Source organism: Athene noctua, chromosome 7, assembly GCF_965140245.1.
Source record: "Athene noctua chromosome 7, bAthNoc1.hap1.1, whole genome shotgun sequence".
Classification (NCBI taxonomy): domain Eukaryota; kingdom Metazoa; phylum Chordata; class Aves; order Strigiformes; family Strigidae; genus Athene; species Athene noctua.
In genome coordinates this window covers 34724730-34744964 of record NC_134043.1, presented here as the reverse complement: position 1 = coordinate 34744964, position 20235 = coordinate 34724730, and the positions used below count along the sequence as shown (strand labels likewise).

Below are 20235 nucleotides of genomic sequence, written 5' to 3'. Positions count from 1 at the left end.
CAAATACAGCTGTTTTTAAAGGCAGCAGAAAATTGCCACGGCCCCTTAAGCATATACTGTGTCTATGCCAATGCCATGAAAAACCAGACTGATGCCACTGAGGGAAAGATGAGGGCATACTGGGATGGTGGTGATTACTGGAACTGAAGAGTAACAAGATCAGTGTATCTGTAGGGCTCTCGCCTCAGCTCTGCTTTTCAGTTTGCTCAGTCCCTTCCCAGGCAGGAGCAGCAGTATCCATTTTGATTATACTACTGAGAAACCCTAAATTAGTGCCGGTGTCTGTATTAACACCATGTAAGGATCTTCAGGCAAATTCAAACTCCCAGCTCAAAGATCATCACTTACAACAGGAACAGTCAGAAACAGTTTTTCTAGATATTTGTATGTGCAGTCTAGAATACATTACCAGAATACTGTAAACATGTATTTCAAGAATAGTTGTACAGACACAGAAAACTGCATAACTGATAACTCAGTAGTTACCTGCATCTCATCTAGTTTGGACTGAATGTCTGGAGGGAAATCTCCTGCTCCGCAGCTAAAAGGGTCAAAAGGTTCTGCTCCAAAAAGGTCTCTCTCTGGAACAACAGAAAAGTTAGTCACTGAAAGAAAAGGTACGGACTACAACAATAGCACTTTGAAAAAGTCAGCTTACATCTCCTCACAAGCTGAATAATACCACCTCCAGATATGCAACTGCTTAACCACGGCTTTTAACACTGAAATTTGAAAGCCAGGTCTTGATTAGTTTTCCCAAGTTTAACACTCAACATATTTTTCCAAGAACACCACTAACTTCTGTTCAAGCCTCTAATTAGCTTTCATTAATGCTTGTGCCATCTAGAGGAATTTTAGGGATCCAACGAGAAGTTGTTGCAATTTGAAGAGGGCATCTCCTACCAAAGTGTGCTCTGGAATTGATGTGTATAAGGAGTTACATAAATGAGGAGGAAACAACTGGACATCCATTGTCAAATTTCATCCTAACATTATGTCAGGAACATTCTTGCAAACAAACTAGCCTTCATGTCCCCTGTCTGACACTTCTCACCATCAGGTTAAGGACATCTTTGTAAGGACAAGCAACTACTCTTACTCATGGAAGGTTAAGATTTTCATTTGTTAAGAGTTCCTCAATGCACAACTAAACTAAAACTAATTGTCAGGGTTTTAAAATCTTGGATAGGATCAAGTCAAGAAAGAAAGAAAGAAAGAAAAAAATCATAGGACCATGAAAGGTCACTTACCCCCAAATTCCACTAAATCTGTATCCATAATAGAATGACTGCAAATTTCTCTTTCAATACCATAGAGTTTCTCACTTTTTCTTAAGTGTAGTATGCTTTCTGAGGTCAGGGGTTTTTTGTGTTTCTTTTTTGTCCAAAGAAGAAACACCTCCAATACATGGGTTTTTTTTTATTAGAAAAGTGTAATGCTAGTTCTTCACATCTGATCAAATATTTTGGGTTTGCTTTTTGGTGGTTTTGTTTTCTTTTTTTCCTTCTTGGTAATGGGATTTATTTCTCAACATGTAATGGTGCGATCTATACAGACTTTTCCTATTCCACATTGGATTGAACTAAAGCAGTAAGAAAGTAATTTTGCTAACCCAACTCAACAACACTGATTGCAAAATTTACAGAATAAAGTTAATACAGTCTTGTCACTGGTGGAAAGAAAGTTAAAATTATATACTACCTCCTAACTTTCATGGTTGCCCAGCAAGAAACCTTGTAAGTATATTATCTACCTTAAAACAATGTTAGCTTGAGAGCATGGGAGTAAAAGGGGCCATTATTATCTCTGAATTGACTACCTATTTTTCTGGTTAAGCCCAGAATTTTACACTTAGCATCCAAGATACGGAAGCTAACAACTGACTGCTTGACAAAAAAACCATGTTAGAGTATTACCAGTCATGTTATAAATGCTGAAGCACATGCATATAGCTAAACAGATGTCTTTATTTTGGCATCCCTGGAGTCAGAATTTTAGACCTGTACTTGTCTAGGCTCTTCATCGTTATTGTGTATGTCAGTCTCCACCTGATCAATCAGGTGGCATCAGGCTGCACAACAGGCATTCTAAATAATTAGCAGCTACCAGCATTCATTCTCATAATCAAGTACAGAAACAAGCAGGAACATGATTAACTACATGGTTCAAAAACTGTCACATGGGACCAGGAAATGGCCCAGAAAAAGCCTTATTCCAAAAGCCCACTCAAGCCAAAAAATAAACCCCAACAACCAACTAGTCTTTCCTGGCAGAGGCAGACCACCTGCATGCAAAAAAGACTTTAATCTAATATAAAAATTAGTATCTCCGTCGTCCCTTGCCTCTTTCAAAGCCAAGATGGGTCTGCTCCAGTATAACCAGTGTCCTTACATGCTCTGATTTTCCTAACAAGTAACCTTCAGATGTGTAGCAGCTTTGACTTTCAATCTAACCTCTACTGGGCAAAAAGTGATTAAGCTTTATGCTCCTCGTAACTTCATTTGTTCATTATATAGGTCGATTTTCTTTCTTCTTTATTTTTTTCTCCTTCTTCCATAGGCTCTTTTTACCCTTAAAAGGAGCTGACAGCTTTCTGTGTGGTCAGCTAAAAGCAGCCAGTTTCAACACCAAACCTTAGCAAACATTCAAGGAATGTATTTAGGAAAAAACAGTAAAGAACACAAGTCTTGCATTTCTTAGTACTGAAACATGACATCACTATTTCTGAAAGCAAGTATTTTGTACAATATTATGGATATGATCTCATTTATGTCTTATTATTGGGCTTTTATTAATGACAGAACTTCTGAGCTCATTAGCAGTAGAATGGCAGTAGCTTTCACTCTTTTCATGTCACCTGCCTTCAGGTGACTTCATTTATATTGTTATTCAAGGCAGACTTTAAAATTAACCAGAGTGTAACTTATTCTAAGTGACAGAGCCTAATAAACACCGTACAGAATCAAATTGAAAATAGAGAAATATTCCTAGCTGAGTTTCTATGAGAAATTATTATTTCGGGAAGTACCTCTAATATAACTTAGTAAACATTTCAGTAAACCAGCTGAAAAAGACCATAATACAACTGCTTTTCTGCACTTCAAATTTGTGTGTCTTATGAGAGATTGCACTGCTAGGAGTCAGGGAGGGATAAAGTTCCATGAAATACTTTCAATAGCATCATCAGTATTTCTGCTTTGAACAGAAGCTGAGAACATGTGGAAACTGGACAAATACTAAAATTTAGTCACTGCAGAGCTGCACTATAGCCTGGGATCTCCATAAGCTTATCTGCTAGTGTTCACTCCACTGTTCGCAGGGGGGCTCTGTTTTAGCATAGAAACCAGTAATTTTTTATTTCAGACTAGAGTTATTTGCATGAAGATTAACTACAGCAAGAATACCTTGCCTGGAACAGTTCCCAGAATAATTATAGCATGGACAGGCATTTCTTTCTCCAATAAACAGCAACCAGTAAGCCTCTGAAAACAATCCTTTCAAATTCACATATAATTTCTTTCCACTTTCCCATTCCTGTCTGGATGGAAATAAATTCACAGCTTGGAAAATCGACCAACAAACTCAAAACCATGAAATGCAAAATGTTTTACATTTGCAACTCAAACCACAAAAAGACATGAACAGGTAATAAATTCTGGTTTCTGTGACCTATCTGACATTCAGTACAAGAAACATGTAATACTGGAGAGTAGAAACCTGCACTATGTAATAAACTCAAAACCAACAACTGCTAAACAAAAATACAAATATTTAGCTTTTCTGCTGCATTTTGCATCCCAATCTTCTTTACCTTAGCTATCATCCAGGCACAGAGTTATGCCGATATATGCTTTCCCCAGCACAAATAAAAATTAATCACACTGAAGACAGGCACCCAAGAAAATACTTGGAATAAGCTGAGGTAGTGAAGTCCAGGAAGCCTCTCCCTTAGCTGCAGACTACTCCAGATTTTTTTCTTTTGGAATTATTACAGCATAAAAAAAAGGTTCCACCATTGTTCTGACAACATACTCTTAAATATCTCTGGAAAGATAGCGTCTTGGAGCAGGTTTCTGCATCAGCCAGTTGTGACCTTGGATTGTTCAAAATGCATCTGAGTGAAAAAAAAGTTGAACAATTCGACATAGAATGTTCCTCACCCATTCTTTTCTCAGATATGGCAATAACGCTGAGCCAACAAACACAAATTATTTCCTCTTTCAATTAATCAGAATTAATTAATTAATTAATCATGTCCTTTAAGGTCACTTACAAGAACAGTTGCAATCCCTTACTCCATGTGGAAATAGCAGCATGGTCTTTAACCCTGCATTTTTGTTTGCACTGACTACACATTGGCCAATTGTTCAATTAAGCAATTACTATACAGGGCTGCAATGTTTCTGTTTAGCCTGCAAGCTGCTTACTACAAGCTTAGTGTTAAATATTTCTCAGCAACATTTTGAGTAGAAACACAATTCTGGAAAGGGCTTTTGTCTTTAAAAGAATCACTTTGCAATTATTACCTAAAGAGATACCACGTATTTGTCCAATTTGCAACTCCGTCTCCAAAAATCACACAATTTTCACCTTTCAAGTAGGTAAAAACGATCTACTTACTATCACTGGTATACCCAGCAGTGCGTAGACATTTACTGAAAAGCCATACTGTTATACAGCTGAAGAACAACTAAAAATTTCAACAATTTTCTCCGTTATTTAAAGCTTAAACACTATAGAGATAACCACCTTTTCGAGAAAAGGTCAGTGTTGCACTCTTCCAGTATTAGAATGCTGGGTTTCTTGAACTATGTACTGTGAGTCAGTCAAAGCAAAAGATATAATTTATAACCCTTGAAAATTTTTGCTAATGAAACCAGCCAAAGGAGGGCTGGTGAGCAAAATTCTAATTCTAGGCATTTGTCTTTTATGAAAAGTTGAACTGTCATCCTGGTACCAATTATCACCTATGAAGCTCTTGGTCTTGGAGGAATCCAAAGGGCTTGGTATTGTTACTGGTTCCTGTCTTTCCTGTGCAGTGTTATACCTGGGTGATTTTTTAAACTGACCAGCTAATGAGTAAGATGAATTCTGGCTTTTAAAAGCAAGTTTTGCTTGAGCACCACAAGTGCCATCCCTACGGTGGCAGATGAACCTCACTTAGACAAATGGAGCAACTGAGATTGACACTAGCAAACAGATGGCATGCCTTTATCTTTCTCCTTGTTTACTACTGCATGTGATAAAGGTGAACGTTTTAAGAATTACAAGTGCAACCAAAACACCCTGTAATTTTATCAAAAGTGATGGAAAAAACCACGCTCAAGTGCAGTGACAAAGAAAGTAGAAAAAAGAACATGAAAAGATGACCTCATAAAATGGGAGACTCCAAATATCGGCTCCTCTTGGTTGCCACCTATCTGACTTGTACTGGAGAAAGAAATGGCAGCTTGCTTGTACTGGCAGCAATAACGCCATATAAAACAATGTATTATTGTACATTATTATAGTAATGTAACATTACACAGCTTGAATGCGGTTCTTGTGGGATCTGAACTTTCTCATCTCAGACAATAAGTCCCTGTTTGATTATAAAATACTCCTATTCTGTTCCAAATTACACTTCTGAAATATGCCAAAGTATGTTAATAGCTGATGAATGCAACAATTTTCAACATATAAAGTACCGTGATGTAGACTGAAAGAGCAGGGGTCAAAAACATAAAGATTACGATGTACTTATGCCATCTCTCTCTCAAGTATGGCACACAGAGGAGCACAGAGAATTAACAGACAATGACTGTCACATCACTGAACTACATCACCTTAATGCAAATGAATGAAGTGCAAAAGAAACAACTATTTTAAACAGTACATATCACTAAATAAGCTACTTATTTATAGTATTTTCTGTATGAGAAAACCCACTGATTAAACAATTACATAGCTGGAACTCTGCAGACCACTTAGCACTGAGCGCTCTCTCCCACAAGATTTATAGCGACAATTTCAACAGAACCAAGGTAGGACAATAGCTTTAAAAAGTCTCATCCTGTAATTCAACCCAAGTTATTAGTTCGGAAGCTGGATATGCACATTGAGATTGATTTTATGGCACTGTCTGTAGTTGCAGAGGAACAAATTTGAAAAGACAAAAGGAGTTCTTGGAAGGGGTGTCTGATTTATTATTTTTGTAGTTCTTCACAAAGAACAGTTCTAATATTCTATTAGAATATTCTAATATTGAAGTTATTTAAGAATAGTTGATATTAACTATTAATAGAATTGTTTTGAATTATGTTAATATACCCTTTTAGAAAGCGATAGAAATTAATCTAAATTAATTTTAAATCTTCTCTTAAAAAAGAACAGATATTTTTATTGAATCAATAGCCTTGACATTGACTTTTTCTTTAGAAGGTGACAGTAATTCTGAGCAATGGAGCCAAAAGGTGCACAGGATGTGGTATTAGGGAAGACATTCACTCACAGAAGTTTCACAATGCACTTTTATAATTGTGCACAGCTCTCATTTATACCTGACATTACTACATACTAGCAGCATTCCCCAAAATAGGAAGAAACTCTTCAAATCTGGTTTTATATGGTGGCAGGCAGCAACACTAATGTTCCTTATCCATACTAAAATAGACATAATGAATAGAAGATACTACATACAGACTGATATTTCAACAACCTCTAACATTGCTTGTGTATGCTCTGCTCTCCTCCCCCCCAAGGGATTTCCAAAGCTTTTAAAAATACTTTGTGGTCTCCTAAAAGATCTCCAGTGAAGCCAAGAACCTTACCCTTGCTGCTTTCAAGCCTTTGGAAAATAAAATTGCTATTGCTAAGCATCTTTTGAAGATCTTTTAGGAGTGGTTCACAGATCTGGAGAGGTTCAGCAACTATAACTGAAAAATAAATCTGTAGATGGTATGAAAAGTAGTATTAAAAGTAGCATTCCACAACAGTCTAGTAACTTGAGGGTGTCTTCCACTCTCCTGTATCACCATCACCATACTTACTCCACCTTCTGTCTTCCCCAGAAACGTAGGCTTTAGATGCTATAACTGTGGCTAGACAAGGAAAGAACTAACAGGAAGTAAAAGTATTTATTGAAATAAGTACAAAAAAGATACTGTAAAAGAAAAGCCAAGTTAAAATCCCCAATCAACTCCTTCAAACTTTTTATATAATAGTTTCAGCAAGTAAATAAACTTGTTTATAATGTAACTTGGCAGCAACATCAATGACTTTGGGAAGATGGTATAAAAATGAAATGCCATTATTGAATATGATGTAGAAAAACTGTATTTGGCTTTTCATGCAAAATGTATGTAAATTTTTAAAGATGCTTTATTAAAAAATATAATGTAAGTAAAAATTAGGTCAGTTGTTACAAAACTTACTGATCTCTGTAGATCTACTGGGTACTGGAGGAGGCTGTGTACCATTGCGAGTAGGTGTTGATGACTGAGGGGATATGGGAGAAAAGGGAACCATATCAAAGATGTCAGTGGAGGGTGATTTAGGTGTCACACTGCCTGCCTACAATAAGGACAATACATATTAGGGCAATATTTCACATGAAAAAGATCACAATACCGAATTCTTCAGCATGCAGATAAGAGCCACATTTTCAGAAAAGTTAAAAATAACCATCAGCATGCAAAAAACAGCTCCTGACATCAAGCAAATGGCATTTGCAGTTCAGAGTCTGAGACATGCTAAAACTCTCCAATACATAAGCAGCATTATAATTTTTCCATTTTCAGTCCATCTGGTACAGCCAGAAATGTATCACAGTTAAACCTGGAAAAGCTGGTGACAAGCAGTTCTCTATTGCAAACGTATGAATACAGACATGTTCACAAGACCTATTGAAGGTAATACCGCAACAACAATATGTTATGCTCTGAAGCACACAGAAACAAGAGGCTACAATTAAAAGATAATCTCCGTATTTCTTGTTTACTAATTCTTCCTTACATGATCACTTATCTGACAACCTGAAAAACCTGGTGTGATCAAAGCTTCAAATGTATTTTTTTCATAAATAACAACCTAGACATGCAATACACTGAATATAAACATACAAAATAAAATTCTCATCCTTGAATGTGAAACAGAATACATTTTGTTAGGAAGGCCCAGGAATTTGGAAGGGTTCAAAAAAATACTGCATAAGCATAGAAACCCCAAACCCAACAATCACTATGGTTCTACAGTCATATTTATTTTTGAATGATGCATTTCTCCTGCCATCAGTCTACTACTTTGGGACACAAACGAGGCACACTAAAGACAAATGACGAAATAGATTAAAACTGAGATTGACAAACTGGAGGCAAAATACATATGCAAAGCTACTTTGCATGTTAATGTTATTACTTAGACAATACCAAAAAATCTACATTCTGTGTATTAGAGGGACTATACAGCCAGGCAAAGGGAAAGCCTGCTGCTTTTGAATAAGATTCAATTTGACCAAAATATGCATGTGAAAATTTTAAAGTGCAAGAAATTAATGACATGGATCCTTTCATTCAGAATACATGCATATGACAACCTGGCAAGCACATAGTCTTTAGCACTGCCAGTTCATGAGAGTTTCATGGTCCTAAACCTTATTTTGGAATGCTACTTTCTTTAGTGCTTCTGCTGCAGCAACTGAAGCTGCACTCTGACAGCACATGCCATAGATTTCTGAGCTAAATCTATAGGCAGCCCTAAACTACCTCTACTTCTCTCTGGAGACTGCAGTGGCTGCTGAGAAGGAAACGATACTGATCCACAGTCTTCCACTGAATACACCGCTTAAAGAGAAAACTAGATTCTGAAGGCCTACATTTCCTATTTATTAGAAGTTTGTATTTTATTTTAGAATTTGTATTTTAAATTTTATTTAGAATTTGTATTTTAAATTTGGATTAAGAAAGATCTAGAACTGTTCTAAAAAACCTGTGGTATTTCTGCCTAGGTATACTGAAGTATACCAAGCAATATAAAACAAAAATATTCTCTCGGTCATGTTATTCCCTGGCAAGAACACAGCTGAATTAACTTCATAAAATAACTAATATTTAAGATATTTACACACCCAGAACTCTTACTGACCTCAACATGAGTTAGCATTGCCATTTCAAAGATCATTTGTTGTGAAAAGATTTCAGTGCATAGCGTTTAGTTACAATAGGCTCTTATTGTTATGTTCATGGACACCGCATTAACCTCCTGGCACCTTTGTGCATAGTCAGAGAACCAGTATTATTTAAGTCAGGGAGATCACTGGATGTCATCTGCTCCCACTCAAAGCAGAGCAACAGATGTGCTTGACCCAAAGTAAACATAAATTATCTCATATCCCTTTCTTCATACAAACAAAACTCCCTCCCATTGTATATAGGTTTTTTTCTGCATCAGGAAGGTGGCATTCAGATTTAACGTGTAAGTATATGCCATATATGAACCAACATTTCCCATCAACGTTGATGGATAATCCTAGAATGTCTTGGAGACAGTAAATGCTAATGTAGACTGTCCTTATTTGCTAAGAGTTTATAGCTACCTAGAAACTAGATAAACAAACAGTATTTATGTTTAGTTGTAAATGAGTCTTTTGGGCAAAAAAAGCAAACCCAAGCTTTACACTGTCATTTCCTGTCTATATGCTATTTTGTTCAAGTTACTGGCCATTTTGATACTGATACAGCTAGTTTAAATAAAACTATAATTCAGTCATTTTAAGAAATGTATATTTTGAATACATATGAGCACAAGAAGCATTTTATTTAGTGAACACATGCAGAAAGCCAGGATGTTTGCCAAATACAGCCAGATGTTACTTGCAAATGGAAGAAAAATTGAGAGTATAAGCATATTGCTATGAGAAAGCAGGCAATATGCCCATTTCATATTTAAGAATAATTTTCAATCTTCATTTTGCACAGAGTTTTATAAAGTATGCTAAAAGGTATTTAATGGCTGATTGCTTTTCTATTAATTCATGAGGGGGGAAAGCTCTTGTAGCTGGACCTTGAGAACTGTTTGCTTTGAGTAACTATTCTTAATATAAAGAATTTTAACAAAAGGCTGACAGGGAACACAGATTTAATGAATTAATGGATTAATTTAAACATGTTGGGAAGATAACATGTTGTTCTAGGGGTGGGAGAGAAAAAGCTATGTAGAAGTAAGAGTGAATCTTCATAAATCCTCTATTTTTAGAGTATCTCTAGAGAATCTAAGATACATCTGCTCTGTCCTTTAACCACTGTACAAAATGCACGTTTTTAATACAAGTTAACACACAACAGAGAACAAAGGAAAGCCAAAAAAACTGAAAAAGGTTTTGCACAGCAGGATTACACGAGGTCTTGGGCAGCTGTATTCACTGGTTGGCTTTGGAAGACCACTTTTTGAAGGTGGTGGTATTAACAATCCAGATGGTAGTCTAGAGTCAGGAGAACTCCTAGGAGTAAGCGTAATGGAAGAGATATCTAAACAAGGAGGTGAATCCTCATTGTTACACCAGAAAAAAGTAGAGGGTCTTTGAAACATATGTTCATCATTATCACACTTTATGTGCAGCAGCTGAAAAGGAATCACAGAAAGAGAAAACATTCTGAGGAACAGAACGTGGTAATGTCAGGGAAAGAAGAAAAAACACCACATTTCATACTTCAAAAAAGTTTTGTCAGCAACTTGCTGTTTAGTGCTATAGTCACAAGATACAGAACTTGAAAATATTCTAAAACAAAATCTAAAAATATACCATAATAAGAGGTAACCCAGTATTAACTGGAATGAAGACAACTTGCTCCTTGATAATTACACCAAATGAAATGAAAACAGGCATCTTTCCAGAAGTGGGTGTGTCAGATGCACTGACAACTGTCAAAATCCATCAACATATCAGCAATATCTCAAATCTGCATATTTAAATAAGCAGGTAAGCACATATCTGGCGAGAAGAATTACCCTGATGGCTAAAGCACAGGTCAGAATTTTCTTTCTCCAAACCAGGAAACACCTACCATTTATATCCCACCAATATTTAAAAACATTTAACTAAGATGTTCTTACAGTAGAAGCTCTCTGTGCACAGATTTTAACATTTACATTAACACTAGACTTTGTTTCATTTCCCTATCTACAGAATATCAGAACCTAAACATTCATGGATACTAATGTCCTTCTGTCATCTTTTCTGCGTGGATGAAAAACTAATCAAAGTTGGTGTTTTCAGTAGGTATCTCAAAAGCTGAGACTTGTTGCAAAGCAAAGGAGTCTTCATGTCCCGACAACAGCAGCACAGGATGCAGGACAGAATAAAACTTTGGTGCTAAGGAAATAAAAATGTTGTGGATTGTATGATTCTCTGGATCTCTTAGCAGATTCACAGAACAGCTTCAAACAGAGGCAAATGAGTAATACCCACACCAGAATACTACAGAGGATAAGAGCGTTCACCTAATACGACAAAGTGGTAACTGCAAGGTTCTGGTCTGAATTAGGCGGACAAGAACCTGCAGCAGGCTGCCTCATATGACTGGGCAGCATTTAACTGTACATTGCAGCAAGATTCACTGTGTATCGAGAGTGAAACTGAGGGCTTTGTCCACTTCGATAAAAAACAAAACCCCTTTTTTGCTTCAATGGGAAATATCTGCAATCCTGGAAGTTTTCAAAAGAAATGGATCTTGTCTAGGTGAAATTAGATAAAAAGAGCCCTTAGGACTGATCCTGGAAAGAAAAGCGTAAAGGGAAATTCTTTTAAAATATTTAAGAAATATGCCCAAACAATCATTCTGTTGGCGCCAAGTTGTAATTTCTACCTCAAAATCTCAGGGAAAAAAGGCTTCAGACAGTTAAAACAAGGCTTTAGAGGACAGATTTATCTTTCAATCTTAACAGAAGAGATTAAACACTTGCGCAGAGAGTTCTTGGCTAGAGACAAGAGTTTCTACACTGAGAAGGCAGGAAATGGATCTGTAGGTATCTCACTTAAAAAACCCTCAACTTGCCCAGGCTGAAGCAGTGGCAGATATATGCAGCAAAAATTCTGAAATCTGCTTTTACTCTCCTCATAGAGTGTTACACAATCGATGTGACATGTTTATTTCATTAGAAGTCTGCAAAACTCCAGTAGAGCAGGATTTAATCAATGATTTTTTAAAGCATTTTTTCAGAGTTATGTAGAAAACAAAACATTTGAAATAATTTTAAACTGAGTCTTAGTTCCTTTCTTGACTTTCTTTACAGATAAGCCAGGTAAGGGCACAGGTATCCTAATTCAGTAACAATGCTATACTTATGAGAACACCAGCAAAGACCACAAAACTCTCTATTCAAAATTTGTAATTCATTAAGAAAAACCAAAGTTTTAATCACAATTGCAAAGAACTCATCTGTAGACAAGCTGACATTGTGAAACAGAGGGTTTGAAATGGTAATCAATAAAAATGAAAGCAAAAAACCTACAAGACACAGCATTTTCATTATTATTTCAAGTTTCACTAGACTACAGGTAGAAGACCTGCAATGTGATGCTACCATGTACTTGCTGCTATACATATATATGGAAAAAATAGATCTCATAATAATAAAACACTGGAAGATACTAAATACAAATAGTCAAATTAAGAAAGCAAAATATTTCCCTGAAATGCAAAACAGCAAAGGATGAGTAGTTTCCATAGAAATGCATGTATATCACATGGAAAATCATAGCAAAACCAGCAAAAGGCACATAGGATGCAAAGCAGCAAAACGGTAAGGATGATGAACTTATATCAAATCCAGGCAACAACAGGTGTTAATACAGAACAGGAATACACACTATTTGTATCATTTGAGCCCTGAATGTTGAGCAGTCACGTTTCCTCCTACTTATCTGATAAGAGATAATCTTAGGATATTTCACACTGTACAAGATGTCAAGCTTCATATGACAGTTTAGGGAATGTGTCTTATCAATAATGAATTTTCAGTAGTAATCTTTCATTGTACTAGTAATTCTCCTGTCCTACAGTGCAGTACAGAAGTCCACCCCCGGGCACTGAGACTTGTGTTGTGAGCATTGTTCTGTGGGTGCATCTCATGACCAGAAAGACCTGTGAGGCTGCCAGTGCCTTTCTGCTTACAGGCCTATGTATCCAAGCAGCCACAGACAGGACAGGTACAGCAAGGAAGTGTACTCAACAGTGAAAAATAATAATTGAAAGGTGACAAAGAGAAGAATTGCACAGGCGGCTTTTAAAATGTAGGTAACATCACCAGATTAAAAAAAGGCAGAAGGGAATAGATCCTCACTCTAAAGAACACAACCTCAAAAGGGTATAACTTCTGAAACTTAATACTCTTACACCAGATTATAAAGGAAGAAAATACAGTAAAAATGTATTAAATTGCCATGTTATCTGGAAAACATATTTTGTCTGAGCTTCCCCTTGTGTAACACCGAATGTGTAGTATTGGTCAGACTGATATATTACTTTGCAATTTGGGCCCCATTTCATCAACACAAGGAAACAACATGGAATAGTTCTTAATGAAATTAGCATACTAGTTCAGTGGACCTGGTGTCTGTTATGATTAGATGTTATTATGTGCCTGTCAAAGGATTTATTTTTGACTCAGTCTACTTAGCATGATGCTGAAGATGCACTGTTTGGCTGCATCATACTAGAAAACGTAGTATGATCGAGTTTTTGTTAATCAAGAAATAATTTCAAAATAGTTTGTTTTTACCAGGTGTCTCAAGATATTGATTGCAGTCTCTCTGTCACAGCCCCACAGGAATCACATAAGTATATTAATGAATTAGAAAATGTTTTTCTTCCTTAGAACATTCAGGCTGGTAATATACAGAACAGTCACAGTGGATAACTGCAGTAAATGTTACAGGGAACTGTGCATGACCTTGAATTGGAAATTACAGTTTGTTGCAAAACCACTGATTACAAACTACCTGAGATTTGGGACTACTAAGGATATATTAATTTACTAATTCATAAAATACTGTATAAGTATTAGCAATTTCATTAATTAACTGCTACATCTTAGTACTTTTTCAGTATAATGAAATCTGACATAGAAAACTAAAATTTATTATTTTTAACACCACAGACAAAACTTTAAACCCTCATGAAGAAGTGCTCACTGAACTGAATACAGAATATTATAAAATTCAAAGAGCAGAAGATAGGCAAAGAAAAAACATTTTCTCACTTGGCAGTCCTAATGGAAACATGAATCAAGTGACATGCCTAAACACATTCCAAAACCATTTCCTGAAATACGCATACAGTTCCAATGTCTATCTTGGGGTTTTCTCATGAGGGTGTTAAAGCTTCTTAATGAGGATAATAGGTGCAGGTGGCCTATGCTTCTAAGTCACAATTTTTAAAGAACTTTCAAAAAGGGTCTAATCAATCAGTACCTTTAATGCTCCATTTAAAAAAGGAGGGGTTTTGCAACACTGCCATGATAGGAATACATATTACATACTACCTCTTTGGTAATACTTATGGTGAATGGAAGAACACAGATCCTTTTGGGGCTGTTTCTCCCAATACCTTTTCCTGCTGCCTTTCAATTCTGCTTCTCTCATATTTCACCGTTCTCTCTTAAGTTATTTTCCTGAATATTCCTGTTTTCTTCTAGCTAAATTGAGAGTCATGCAGTTGTCACAATCTTTTTCTCTGCCTTAAACATGTTGCTCAAGGAGAAAATCGTCAAGGCATGCCTGATAAACTTCAGCCAAGCCCAAAAAAGATTAAAATTCTCTCCTTTCATCAGAGGTTCCTTGGTGACCTACAATGGTTTACTGTTCAGTCGGCTATGAAAACTGAGGGTGCTAACCCACACAAAGGCTGTGTGGACAGCTAACCAAGGCCACTTTAGGCAACACTAGCAATATAAATAGCAAAAAAAAGACGTCATGTGAAACAGTGCTCCCAGGGATGCACTGATCTTTGGAGGTTGGATTTACACATAGCAACAGCATCCAAAGCCTTAGTGTGATACAAACTTGAGCAGCAGCATCATAAGCAAACAACAAAACGAAAATCAGATTGTCCTCATATAATCAAGACCAAATGCAAAAAAGACCAGTGACTAATGTATTGCCAAGCCACTAAAACAGATGAAAAGTAAACAGCACAAGATATAAAAGTAATGGAAAATTTAACTGTACATGCAACAGAGCGAGAGACAAAAGAAACATCCCATGCCAACATTTCCCATGGCACATGTAAGCACAGCTATAAAGGCAAACTTCTCAAAGGAAACTCCTAGTTTGGTATAGTATGTCCTTGACAGATCATTTCAGGAAATGAAAAAAAGTGAGCATTTCTATTGCATAACAATTCTGCATTGGCAAATATAGATACTTTAGGGACTAACTTTTTAAAGTTTTAGCAAGACTAGCACAATTAAAAACATACACAAAAAGCAGAAAAAATGTTTACCAAGTAGTTTATTATTTACTGATATGCTAAATAAACTTAAATCTAAATAGTTACAATACCCTGAGAGAAAAAGCATGCAGAATATTAATAATTTGATGTTCAACTTTCACAGTATATTTTATGTGAAAGCATTTGATTATACAACTTAGTTTTCTTTTTTTTTTTTTTTTTCATTTCCAACTATGAACTCATTGCTTTTAATGGCTTCTTTTATAGGTTCAGAAAGAAATTTCATTTTTCCCCATACAGTTTATGAACTGATAGAAAAAGTACCTAAATTCGACTGATGTTGATTTGGCCATATGGCTAGATTTAGAACAACCACAGAAAAATTTTCATAGTGATACTAATAACCAAGTAACAAGACATTTTTGACACCAAATGTATCCTTCAAAAGCAGAAGCCTACTGCTGTCAATACTTTGCACCTGCTTAAACACTGCAAAAATGTAAATGGTACTTAATTGCATTATTCATGCGTATAGTTTGCACCAATTTCAGTCTGCCAGTATTTTAAAATAAGTCCTCAAATGAACCCTTATATGGCCTGCAAAAAATCTGCAGTACAAGCAATACAAGCAAATCAGGAAAGCAGTTTTAGATTAGATTTCCCTTTGTATTTCCCAAACAAGCCTGTAACTTGCAATCCTTTGAACTGGAGAGAGAAAAGTCATCCCTCATTTTTTAATAATTATTATTTTCAATTTTCACATGAGTGGATTTTTTTTTTAAATGGTAGAAATGGCTTTTAAAACCCCAACAACTGTGTCAAGTATCACTGAAATAATACAAAAAGAACTGAAATTAAAATTTTTAAAAATTTTAAAATTAATATTTTCGACCTACTTCATTTCATTAAAAATTAACGGAAGACTAATGTGTCTAGAATAATTAAAGACATAAAAATCAATCAGCTTCGTAAGGAACAAGCAGGAGTAAAGAAATGATAGACTGGCATTGCATACAAATAATACGATGGTTTCTTAGTTACTGACAAGCAGGAAAGACATTCTGTCCTAGATCAGTATTTTAACAAATAAAGCATGACAGTGACGTCACTTGGCGTCTGTAACAGCACTGTTTCACATTACAGGTGCAATAAATATCCCTAAGTCTTCTCTCATGGCGAAAGAAAATACACACTCATTGTCAGCCTAAAATTATGCCTGCTTAATAATGATGCCTCCACATGGCTTGCAGTTCCCCTTCCATAGGGATGGGGATTGAAGGAGAAGATGAAATAGCCCACAAGGCCATTTCAGTGTTTATATTTGTCATGTTCTGTTAACTGTCATCACAGGCACTTGCAACATCTTTTGTTTCTTTAATTTGTTTAATCAAATAAAAACTTGTTTAATGAAGTTGCTAATGTTGGCTTCTGAAGTGCTAACTCAATTGCTGATTACAAAGTATTTCTGTGTCTGTGCATTAATAACTGAAGGAAGAGCACAGTCAACTACCTATAAAACAGGAAAGCCATTGCAGCACATCTGGCAAATGCTGAGAAAGCACAAACAGCATGCAAACAACCAAATACAAAAAAGAAAGCATAAGATATGAAAATCCAAGGTACTATTTAAGCATGACAGAAGCAACTTAATAACCATCTGTAGCTGGCTCCTGAAACTGAACATCTCTTTACAAATTTCTGTGATGCCAGTTAATAACACATGTACTTTTATCATATTAGGTATCAAGTATTAGGGCTTAAACTTTCCATTGAGCACTTAACAATCCGTCCCCAGATTTCAGCATACAGAGTAAACATCAAACGGGACTGATAGATAAGGAGTTATAGCAATATCAAATGAATTAAATATAAATAAATCAAATCCCTTATTATGTCTAAAAAAAGCTTCAGAAATCTCTCGTATGACACTGGCATCTCTTTATAATTCAATAGTATGGATATGAGAGTTATGAGAAAACCTGAAAACTATAGTTTAATAAATCTGTTTTAAATCACAAGAATGATTATGTTCTGTTCATAGCATGCAAAACAGTATCTGCAGGGAAGCAAGTATTCCCCCATCTAAACACAAGTGCTTAGGAAATGACTCAGAGGAGATATTATTCCCCATGTTGGATATTCTGCTTCATTATGTAAGTAATTTAATTCAGTATTTGACAAAATACTACCAATTTTACTCTGACAAAATGATCACAACAGAGAACTGCTATTTTTATTTTCTAATTATGAAGACATAGAGCAGCAATAGTACAGATATTTTCAACAGTATGGTAGTTAAAAGTTTTAGATTTAAATTCAGTCACATAAAAATCTCTAATAACTTTAAAACTGAAGTGATCTTTTTCATCACTGAAATTATGTGGAAATAGAGGAAAATATTATTTGCACCACTTCGGCTTTTCTCTAATAGGAGCTGAGATTTTGCAATGTCATGCTTGAAATGATAGTTGATTTGAATTAAAACTGTATAAAATTAATTATAAACTATAATAAGCAATCGTCTTATGAATTGTAACTTCCTTCTTTCATACATATTTATTGCTCACACAGTAAAAGAAGAGATAGCAGTGGATGTGATATGATGATACCTATTTCAGGCACTTTGATTTATGATCCCTTTATCAGACTCAAACTGTCTTAAAAATATTTATGCTTCCTTTTCCCTGAAGTAACTTTATAACCTCACTATTCCTTTCCTTCATTTATTTTCAACCTAATCGTTGCATTTATATGTACTTACTCTTATGCTAGCCCAATTAGTAGCTCTGATTTACAACGTACACAATCCGGTTTAAAACATACCTACTTGAATGATGTCTCTTTTTAAGGTACAAAAGTTGATAGTGTTTGGGGGATGCAGTTATGTTCCTAGATTTGAGATAGATACTTGCCTGAAAATGGTTTTGGTTTTGTTTGTTTGTTTGGTTGGTTTGTTTTGTGGTTTGTTTTGGTTTTTTTTTCTTTCCCCTATTGTTGGCTATGTGAAGAATCAGATAAGACAAAAAGTAGCTTAATCCAAACTCCTGCTTGAAGCAGGATTCAATTAGCTGAAGCTGCGGAGGACTATGTCCAGGAATTTTTAAATATCTCCAAAAGTACAGATTGCTCCAACCTCTCTGGGCAACCTGTTCCAATCCAATATTTATTCATTTATATACATCTATTTTGTGGTAGAATTGATTTAGATATTAAATAGGCTGTTAGATTGCTCTTACTGCAATTCTAATCATGAGAAAACTCAGGAAATTTGTGACAGGAAATGTTTGTGGTTTTCTTTTTAAAGATTAAGGAATAAATAAAGCAATAAAATTGTATGTGAAAACTAATAGGAGGTAGTGATTTATTAAAATTAATTAATATTTTAATATAATTATCAATATTATATAATTTTGTTGCAGCGTAAGTACTATTTAAGCAATATGTATATTCCTTGTACCAATAGTAATTAACAATAAAACACCGCCTAGGGAGTGAATTTACAAATAGCTGGTAAATTTACAATTTTAGATCCTAACTCTTTGATAAGGAATGATACAGCATCGTCTTAGACAAATCGCAAACTACAGGATATTTTTTTGTCATTATCAATAATTTTAAGTTTTTTGCTAAATGCAATTATCAAGTTCTTCATTAATTTAAATGAAAGAGAAATGCATCTATCACACAGGACTTACAAGTCTGTTTAACTGAATTTAAAGATACATTTAGTTATCATATTCACTAAAAAAACCAAACTAGCTGCCATCCCAACTGAGGAAAATTAAAAATTAAAGAACTGACTATATTGATTTTAAATCTAGCATTAAAGTTGATTACCTATCACTGAATGCTTCATAAGTGAGAAGACATTCATAATTTACAGTTTTCACTGTGGCAGTTACACAGTATTTATAATTTATGGTGTTCTCTCTTCTAAATAGATTTGGGTAAAATGAGATGACAATTACTCATGGGTACAACCATCTAATCAATATCAAGGGAGGGTACAGACAGTATTGAAAAATTGTCATCACCATTATAAACATACTTTTCACATTGCCCAAATTTCTAAACATCCATATAAAGTGAAATGGTGCACCTCCAGGGCAGGGACAAGGTGGCCCAAAACGCACAGCTCAAAAGCAGTCCATGTTTTTCTAAGATTTTGCTAGATGCACATTAAGAAATTTTATTTATTTTCACAGTTACCTAATACTGTATAGATAGAATATACCTGTAAGAAGAGGGGAGTCATTAGGGTCAGTTTGCAATGCAACCTGCATTTTTAGAGGTCTTGATTAGCTATAAATGTGATTTAGTCATCTAAAAATAATTCTGTTTGATCATCTATTGGAACTGCAGAACGCGTAAGAAATTTCCAATGGTGAGGAACCCCCACTTGCTCCTTTTTACCTATCCACCCATTGTTATTTCCTGAGACCTAATGACTCCTTTGAAAGACACAAGATTTTTTTAAAGTCATTTAGAAAATGTCAGTAGTAAGTGACAATATGCTTGTGACAGAAAGTTCCTAGAAAAATCCCAAGTAGCATTCTTGAACCAGATACTTTAAGTTCTTCATTCTTAGCTGGCATGCTTAGATGTCTACTAGAATGAGTATTTACTGTCTTTAGGCAGGAACAAATAGATATGATGCAGGGATTAAAGAACCACAATTTGAGAGACTGCAATTTGCATTTTTGTTGGCTTGTCACAGTCTTACTGTTACTTCAATACTGCATTTCAACAGATATGTTATATGATCACTGTTTGTTAATCATAATCACTGGAAACAACATGGATACTAATA

At 35.3% G+C, this 20235-nt stretch overlaps 1 protein-coding gene across 5 annotated transcripts in view; it reads right to left on the bottom strand.

The window, feature by feature from the left end:
- GULP1 (GULP PTB domain containing engulfment adaptor 1) overlaps positions 1 to 20235 on the bottom strand; it is a 164969-nt gene that overhangs the window by 9999 nt on the left and 134735 nt on the right. For 3 of the 5 annotated variants that reach the window (XM_074910737.1, XM_074910734.1, XM_074910735.1), the window contains 3 exons: positions 10372 to 10596; positions 7413 to 7551; positions 487 to 581 (listed from right to left, as the gene is read on the bottom strand). In XM_074910737.1, coding sequence (XP_074766838.1) covers positions 487 to 581; positions 7413 to 7551; positions 10372 to 10596 — 459 coding nt within the window. The remainder of the gene's footprint in view (positions 1 to 486; positions 582 to 7412; positions 7552 to 10371; positions 10597 to 20235) is intronic. The other 2 variants (XM_074910739.1, XM_074910738.1) reach the window with 1 other exon arrangement.